The sequence below is a fragment of the Lycium barbarum genome, chromosome 10 (assembly GCF_019175385.1).
Source record: "Lycium barbarum isolate Lr01 chromosome 10, ASM1917538v2, whole genome shotgun sequence".
In the NCBI taxonomy this organism is placed as follows: Eukaryota; Viridiplantae; Streptophyta; class Magnoliopsida; order Solanales; family Solanaceae; genus Lycium; species Lycium barbarum.
In genome coordinates, this window is record NC_083346.1 from 30641951 (window position 1) to 30651704 (window position 9754).

Genomic DNA, 9754 nt, shown 5'->3' on the forward strand with positions numbered 1-9754 from the left:
TTTAAAACGTGGTGTATTGAATGAGGTCAGATACAAGTATTTTGAATTTGAACTGAAGATAAAATAAAGTTATTTAAAATGGGATAATATATTTTTTTTAATTTGAAGTTGATATAAAGAGGCAACAATCACCTAGCCTAGCATCAAGTTGAATTTTTTTTAACAATATATTATACTTTTACAAACTAATGAGTATTAAATAATGAGGAAAAATATGAACTGGCCTAATATTCATTTATTATTAAAACAGAAACTAATAGTCTTAGGATACTACGACAATAATCAACATGTGAAAAGACAAAAAGTTAAAGTAGAAACAAACACACGAACTTTCTATTTAAAAAACGATATACAACTTTATTTAAAAACAAATAAGTAAATAATCTAAATATAATACAAATAAATAATTGAAGGATGACGTCTTTTGAATTGAATTAAATAAGATAAATATCTATATTCATATTTAAATCTCTCTTAAAATAACAACCAAATAAGTGATGATGAGGATAACATCAATTAGAGTAAAATGTTTTATGATGAGTGGTAAATTCCTATTTGAATTTGAATTCCTTAATAATCTTATCAGATAAAAATATTAAGTTAGTCACAATTCTCCTAAAAATATGATAGAGATTACCTTGACTTTCTCATGTTTATCAAGATACAACTCTACCTTCTATAAATTGATGAAACCAAAGTACATCACGCATGTTTTCATGATTAGTCCACTATCAAGCTTTTTATTTATCTTTCTTCTGTAAATTATTTTGTATGTTGTTGTATTCTTTAATTGTATACTTATATTTCTATTTTGGAGTCAAAATGTCTATGTTTATTTTTTCCGTAGAATGTCAACGGCAGATATCTTCATCAGATTGAGTAGCAATTACGCCGAATCAATATTTTATATCAAGCCCAAGTAGATGAAAGCGGTTACGCTGAACCAATATGTCGTGTAACTGAAAGTACTGCTTGAAGCAAAGCTATAAAGTTCAAAAGAGCTCGGCTAATCTTTCGGTAGTCACTTTCCATGAGCTATATCAAAAAAGAAAATAAAAACTACAACAAATACATGTGTAATTAGTTAGAAGTTTTTCCTTTGTGATATCAGTTCGAGGCAGATCCAAAATTTAAAATTTAGGGATTCAATTTTAAGATTTTTAGTATTAAATCCATTATATTTTTTAAGTTATGGATTCATATATACTATTTATTACAATTTTAATTATTTTTTACACATAAATTTATGTTTCGCGTCAAAAGTTAAGAGTTCAATTGAAACCTCATTTACTATGCTAAGTACGCCACTAAGCAAATGTCAGATAAATCTTCATCCAAGAAACAATTGTAGCAAGTTGATATTGCTAACTATTGAAGTGCATAATGCAAGATTCTATCTCTTGAACAACATAATGCATTCCAAAATAATCTCTTCAATCAACATCAAGTTATTTTGTTCAATCACGAAATTGTTTTTAAATAAACAGTAACTGTTAGCATCCCAAAATTTCACACTGATATTATTCATAAAAAAATTGCGAGCCTAATGGAATAAAATTGCTAATTCCTATCACCTAAATCATTTTTATCTTAAATTTTAAATTAACATGTACAAGAGAAGTTATATGAACATGTTGGTAAATATCAAATAAGAAAGGAAAAAAAAATAGAGAGTCATTATTTGGAGCTCCATCTTGTACTTGGCAGTACAATGCAAATTATACACAAAGAATGGACTAATAAAGTGGGGTGCACCGGGGTAGAAGTCAATCCAACAAGTATATTGTGTGAAAGGTATGAAAATTTCCTAATTACCAAAAAATATAATTAAAATTAAACCATATTCAATTGAAAACAAAAAAGAGGAAAAAAATCAATTGCTTATCGCATATAATATTATAATGACAATTCTCACGTGACACTTTATGAGATAATGTTTAATAGATGAAACAATATTTAAATTTGAATCGAAAGATAATTTATTATGGTATTAGAAATATATATTTTATTAAAATAAATTTCTTGAATTTGAAGAATAGGAAAAGTAAAATATCATAAAAATTCAGGTTCAAAATATTACCATAGAAATATAGGTAAAGCCTAAATTCTATCAAATTTAGTTATGTTCGTTTATCTATTAGATGATATATTAGTATTCAAATATAAAATCTCAATGCAGATAAATTCATTAGATAAATCCATGTTCCAACCGGTAAACTATTTTAAAAATATTTGAATATTATCTTAAAACTTTGAATACTAAAAAAGAAGTCAGTGTAATAAAAAATCAAACCAAGGGAGATAAATGTATCACAACCTACAAAGGAGGTTAGTGTTAAGAAGGTAACATTGAAGAATACAGCTTATTCCCAATATTGCAAGAAGAGTAGAATAAGGATTTTATGGCAAGTAACGAGCTAACGATCTAATGCGACATGACAGATTTTTTTAACAATCTTAATAGGCAATATAATAAGATTAAGTATGGTTAGTTTTGAATTGGAGATGAAAGATAACATTTTGAGAATCTGAATTGACATATTATTCTGAACATGAATTGAAAGATAAAAATTGTGTTCCCACGTCAACAGATTAAACAAATAAATATATAAGCCAGCTGCGATATAGAAAATTATTTTTTAATATCATACTTTATTCTTTAAAATATATTAATTAGATATAATAAATTACATTGTTTTATTTTCACATCAGAAAGTCTAAAGTAATTCAATCATGATAGGATATTAAGTGTGAATTTAGAATTTTAATATTAATGTTTTATCGAAGTTTTACATAATTGATGAAGTTAAATTTAGTATATTTAATAGTTATTTTTAATATTTCAAAAATGAATTGATTTTTTTTAGTAATTAACTTTTATTTATAACATGAACAATACAAATCTACGGCATAGCTACACACAGCTTGCTGTCCAAAGAAAAACCATCAACTATTGAACTCTGCCTGTTAAACAAAAACAGTGCAGTTCAAAATTTATTGATTTAAAAAATGTCAACGGAATATGATAAATTATTATTATTATTATTATTATTATTATTATTATTATTATTATTATTATATCAAACAAATAATATCATAATTTTCATGATTAGTTATTTTTGATAATCGGCCGCGCATCGCGTGGGTACAAAAACTAGTAATAATAATAATAATAATAATAATACTTTTAGGGGCTTTTGATTCAGGGGACCTAAAGCGTTAATTTTTTATTATTTCCTTCTTTCCTAGCCAATGGTCAAGTTTTGTTTGATTTACTTCTTTCGGAAAGTTCATTTATGTCGCGTCATTACCTAATTCTTTTTTCTAATAATCGTATTTTATCTTTTATCCTAGCTTTTTAATGACAACTCTACCCCGCACCTAACCTTTTATTTTATTTTATAATATTCTAAGTTTATTCTATAACAAAAAACAGGAACAAAGAAGGAAGGACAAAAATAGCAGAAAGCTTTCTTTTGAATAGAAAAAAAAAAAAGCAGCAACTTTTCTTTAATAAAAAATAAGCAACAGAAAAAATGCTTAAGAAAAACAGTGCCAATACAGTGTTTATATAGGTAGATAACTACTGCTGATATAACTCTTACTTAATAGTTTATTATGCTAAACTAACTCCTACATTTACTCCACCAGTCCACCATTATTTTCTCCTAAATTTTCTAAGTCCCGAGCCACTATTTCAGATGAAAAAATCTCACCTATATAGTTACTTTGACTTGGTACAATAGAGTAAAAACAACCACGGCTAATTCAAAGCAGTAAAATTGCACTACTTTTTACATATTCTTCAAATTGCTTATGTGCGTTACTACGTGGAAAACATACAATCTATCCAAACATTGTATTCATCAAAATGATACAATATAATATAATAATATAATAAAATCAATATGATACGTTATGAAATGATACGTGACAACCATCCAAAAAGCTGTTAAACGTGATGCATTGTGTTGTTTTTCGGAGTGTAGTTATGTCAATATGATAATTTAGTTGTTTGTATTACTTCCGTGACTTAGTAGATTATTAATAAGTAGAAATAGATGTACAATTGTGTTTGCGCCTTGAAAACCGTAACGCAAAACTTTCAACTAACGCACTCAATCAATTAGCTAGTATACTACACAAATAATGACAGCCTTTTCTTTCTTCAGATAATGAAACCTATTTTTTTTAAAAAAATTATTATTATTATTATTTTAATGTTTACGTACTCATCTGATATTTTGAAGACTTAAAATTGGAACCGGAAATAGGAAAATGAGTTAATAATTGTTTTTCTTCTTTTTACATTTAAAAGAAGGAAAGAGAGTTAGAATTAGAATACAATTAATTATCCTTGAAGATTCAGTCAACTTTAGAAGTTTCAGGAAAAAAACACTTCAGTAGTTTATCTTTCTTCATGTTTTATAATTATACATGAACTCTACCCAAACTAAAGCCATTAACATTCTTTAATATCTGTGGATTTTTCAGCCTATCTTGGTCAATATATGTGATAGAAAGGTAATTAATCAATACAAAGTAGAAAGAAATCAATTTCACACAGACGAAAAGAGGATATAAGTCCAATAGTGGAAAGAGAAATTGAATGTAGTGAAAAATATAAACTTATTTGTATCAATTTCATATCAAACATTAAAAGCTCATGTCATTTATATAATTTTTCCTTTTGGTTGTTTCAACAGAGAAGTAGTAGAAGGAGAAAATGACTTCAAAGTTTGCTTTGGGCGTTATTGGTGTATGTCTGCTCATTTTTTCAACAATGGCCAAGGCACAAGACAGCCAATACTATGGTTCATCATCAAAAGTCTTCAATGTTATGTCATATGGTGCAGTTGCTGATGACAAGACAGATAATAGTCAGGTTAGTGCTACTTATCATGTCCTTAATTTCTTAGTAGACGGATCTAGAATTTTAATTTGATGGCTTCAATTTTTATATATTTATTACTACTATACTTATTACACTTTTAGAATTAATGAGTTCAAAATGTAATATTTATTGAAAATTTAATATTTTTTACATGTATATCTAAACTCCGCATTACAATTATTGGATTTAGTTGAACGCGTAATTTGTTAACTACATATGTCATTGCTTTTCTCCCGTGTCATGGAATCAAAAAGTGGTTATTCTTCACTTAGTTCATATAACTCGAACTTGTGGCCTAAGTCAGAAGTTCAGGGTGTTACGGTCAGAAACACGCGTTTTATCGACAGGTGTACTTGTTGACAGAAACATTTTTCAACGAACACATTTTGGAAGTTCGTTATAATTCGAACTTGTGGCCTAAAGGGTCAAAAGTGAGGATGTCATCACTAGAAACGCACATTTTTTCCAGAGGAACGTTCTCAATGTCTGAAAGCAGTTTTCGGACGGAAGTCCATCTAAAAACGTGTGTTTCTAGTAGTCTTCCCCTGTCTCCATACTTAACATGAATATGATTTCTTAGTGATTTTATGTTTGTAATTATAATGATTTTTAGGCCTTTCTCAAAGCATGGAATGATGCTTGTCAATGGAAAGGAAGGAGCAAGGTATTGATCCCAAAAGGAACCTACGTGTTGAACTCATTGACATTTCAGGGACCATGCAAGGGTTCAACGACAATTTTAATAAAAGGGGTTCTTAAGGCACCCACAGATCCTTCATTGTTCAATCCAAATACATGGATAGGATTTCTTTATGTGAGTGGACTTGTGGTTAAAGGTGGTGGCTATTTGGATGGACAAGGTGCTTCTGCTTGGCCATATAATGATTGTTCCAAGAATTCTCATTGCATGTCTCTTCCTGCTGTAAGTCTATTGCCAAAATTTTCAGTTTTTTCCTTAATTTGACTATGAGGTGAAATATAGTATTATTCCTTCTCTATCTAGTATACTTATTGATCTTTTAAGAAGATGTGGAAATATTACAGATGGTATAACTTAGGTAAAGACTCATCAACACTCGATGTTTGCATCAAACTAAATAATTTATTGTTTGCAGTTAAAAATTAAGATAAGAATAATATCACATCACAATTGTAAAGTTATAAATATGGACATTTTCCTCACTTTTATTGGTTTGATGTAAACCATAGGTACATATGTCATGAAATAAAGCTTAATTAAGCAAGTTGAAATCATTAATCATATTCCTTTTTCTTCATATATCTCTTTCCTTTGTTAGAACGAAAGATCCTCTAACATTAGACGAGATCCCAAATAGTTTGTGATATTCACCACTTCTACTACTTATATACTGTAGCTAGTGATTTGATTTTATTGTGAGAAATTTGAGAATACTTAAGTAAGTACATATCTTTTTACAGTATCTAAAATTTCCAAGTCATATACTTCTTTTTCTAATTTTACTCTTATCTTTTTGCTAATCTACGTTCCAACATCGTATGATGATTATCTTCTCTGATATGGTTGAAGAGTTTCCTTCAGTTTTCGTGGACTTACTTTTTTTTTAATTTTAAATATACAAAACCAGACAATGAGATTCGACTTCGTGACAAATTCAGAAATCCATCATGTGAAATCAATCAACAGCAAGAATACCCACTTCAACCTCTTTGCATGCAACAACATAAACATGACATACCTAAGTATATCAGCCCCTGCAAATAGCCCCAACACTGATGGCATCAAAATCGGAAAATCAACAAACATCAAGATTTCAAGAACCATTATTCAGACCGGCGATGACTGCATCTCCATGGTTTCAGGCAGCCGAAACATCGACATTTCCGACGTTACGTGTGGGCCAGGCCATGGCATTAGCATTGGTAGCCTAGGAAAGTCCCCTGGAGAGTTTGTAGAGGGAATAAACGTGAGGAATGTCACCTTCATTGAGACTCAAAATGGTGTGAGGATCAAAACTTGGGCACCTTCTTTGTCTAGTGTGGCTTCCAACATATTCTTCAGCGACATTCACATGCAAAATGTCAACAATCCTATCTTTATTGATCAACAGTATTGCCCACATACAACTTGCTCCTCGGTAAGCAATAACATTCATATGCACATATATATATGAATATGAGTTTAAGTTATATATACATCGCGAGTGTAACCAACTTTTGCATCATCAAGTCATTTTTATCTATTTTAGTAGATCACTTGTATTATTTTCAAGATTACATTGCAATATTTTAGGAAGACTTATTTGAAGATATCCTTTAGGTGACCTAATAGTTTTTACACGTATATATAACTTAAACTCCTCACACACGGAGACACATAGATGTATTATTAGGTGGTGCCACAGTCCATACGTCTAAACTATTTCAGAGGTGGATCCAATTTTTTTGTGATAGGAATACAGAAAAAGGTAATCAAAATTTTAAACTTACTTAAGTATTGCTCTAGAGATACTTGTATTAAGTGTTAATTTCAAATAGCCCATGTACATAATTTTATTTTTAACATGTAATTTACTTGTATAAAGATTAATTGAATATTTCAACGAAAGAAATTCATTTGAATCCTTTTTTTTATCTTTAGATCTGCCAATGGAATACTATTGAGTACTTATTTCTTCCCGTCAGTTACAAAAATGAATAACAAACTTTATCCGTCAAAACTTAGACATATGGAAAGATAGGATGTAGAGTACTCCTAATTCTTTTGCCTCGACTAATTCATTGGAGTCAAACTCACACTTCCTATATTTTTGCATTCTTTAAAGCTCTTTCTATATACTAGTACATAATTGGTAACATGTGTAGGGTAAACCAAGCTCACAAGTGGAGATAAAGAATGTGAAATTCAGAAGGATATGGGGGACATCAAGTTCGAAGGTAGCAATATCCTTAAAATGTAGTGCATTGGTACCTTGTAAGAATGTGGAGCTTGAGGACATCAACTTGGCATACCATGGACATCATGGCTCAGGATCAGCAACCTCGTCTTGTTCCAATGTCATCGGTGTTTCACATGGCACACAGTTTCCTCCCAATTGTATTAATTAGATAGGGGATAGCTCTTTTAGTTCTCTTTAATTTTCTTCATTTTATTCTCATCTTTCTTTAGGTTCGCGATTCTTTTTAGAAAATCCTTGTAACTTAGGGGGAAAGGGGACTCTGAGATTTGAAACCACACCTATTGTGTGAACATTTTTCAATCAGTATTACTAAACTATATGTCTTCGTGGTAGTTTGCTAACGATTATACTAGACTAAAACTCTTTTTGTAGTTTTCAGGTTCCTATTTTATGGAATTGGCTTTGTTTCGTGTGTGTTGGTAGAGTTTTCGGTGCCATCAAGTACTAGTACATGCGTAGTTGAAACTTAAGGGTGAAAAAATAATGTAATTTGCAAAAAGGAATTAATTAAAGCAGTCTTTGTCGTACCTAGATGGCAATCAAGCAAATTTCTAGTGGTTTTGATTAGACTTTCTTACTAAATGAGACTGAATTAAATTGAGTTTAATTAGTTGACTAGCGGATACATTTTTTATAAAGATTAAGTTAATTTTTAGTTGAAAAATTCACATTTCTATCTTTAGCTAATTAAAACAGATACAACTTTGGAATTGGATCTGAGACAATGACTGCCGCGGACCGCATTCTTGTTTGGAAAGCCATTTAGGAATGTTGGGTATTTGTGTGTAATTGGCTTAGTAGGTTTCATCAAATTCAATCTTCTTCTTCTCCCTCTTTCATATTATCATATCTAAAATGTGCTTCCCTTACTTCGTTATCTAGTGATTCACCAGAATTAAGATATATACATATCACGTAGAATGAAGTACCACATGGGTTGATTATATATGAATCCATGTATGCCGAATCATGTTATGATCTTCTACATCCCGAGTCTTCCCGTTCCGTCATCTACCTTATGTTAATCATGCAGCATTCATAATGACTATGAAATTACGTCGATACTTCCACATATTATGGGTAGCGTAGGAGACATTTTTATTTTCCCTCGGGGAATCTTTAGAATTCCCACTACTTAACTTTCAATTCGCCTATGACCATCAAATGAATGTGAATAATCCGTCCTCCTGTCTTTGAAAGAAGGGGCGCTTCTAGTTTTGCCAGTACTTGAAACAATTTTGTCTTCTCTATATTACTATAACTCTAGAGTCAATAATTTTGCATGAGAAACTATTGAACTCAATTGGCGATACCAACCATAAGTTTCATTAATATGAGTAAATTCATCTATGCGTAAACGTTTTTTACCTCTCGAATAGGATTTACTATAAATAGAACCTTTTTTCCTTCTTACCCTTTCCCTGATAAGTCAGATAGGGTTACACTAAAAAGTGCTTTAGGAGCCATAAAATAGCAAATATAATAAAATTAAATATGAGAATGAATTGAAATACAAGCACTAAAGCAAGTAAGAGATGGAACGAGTGTACCAAATGTCTGCATAAAAGTATAATTGTAATCCGTAAATAAATGTTGAAGGCTGAAACTTGCTCCAACCAATTGCAAACTTCACAAAAAATTTAATATCACTCTGAAACTTGTTCCAACCAATTGCAAACTTCACAAAAAATTTAATATCATTTAAGTAGTTAAGTAGCAAAATTAGAATGAGAGAGTGAGAGAATTTGAAGTTTGTGGGAAAAATGAAGAGGGATGTAGGCTATTTATGGTTTAGAAGGGCCAAAGTGTAATTCAATAAATTTGGGAGTTAAAGTAAAGATTTGAGGAGGACGGTGTGTGTGTGTGTGGGGGGGGGGGGGGGGGGGGGTTCTCTAAATGATATAGGGCCGGTACAATTACT

At 30.4% G+C, this 9754-nt stretch overlaps 1 protein-coding gene across 1 annotated transcript; it reads left to right on the forward strand.

Moving 5' to 3' along the window:
- The first annotated feature begins 4718 nt into the window (after positions 1–4718).
- On the forward strand, positions 4719–8167 carry LOC132615599 (exopolygalacturonase-like). The gene is made up of 4 exons (XM_060330211.1): positions 4719–4885; positions 5508–5816; positions 6502–7011; positions 7739–8167. Exons 1-4 carry the CDS (start codon positions 4727–4729, stop codon positions 7979–7981), a joined length of 1221 nt encoding a protein of 406 aa, XP_060186194.1. The 5' UTR covers positions 4719–4726; the 3' UTR covers positions 7982–8167.
- Positions 8168–9754: the final 1587 nt, after the last annotated feature.

Bases quoted from the DNA above. Each gene is read 5' to 3' on its own strand.
- LOC132615599 (XM_060330211.1), top strand. From the start codon at position 4,727: ATGACTTCAAAGTTTGCTTTGGGCGTTATTGGTGTATGTCTGCTCATT. The intron at 4,886-5,507 runs GTTAGTGCTACT...AATGATTTTTAG, and splicing joins ACAAGACAGATAATAGTCAG to GCCTTTCTCAAAGCATGGAA. The intron at 5,817-6,501 runs GTAAGTCTATTG...ATACAAAACCAG, and splicing joins ATTGCATGTCTCTTCCTGCT to ACAATGAGATTCGACTTCGT.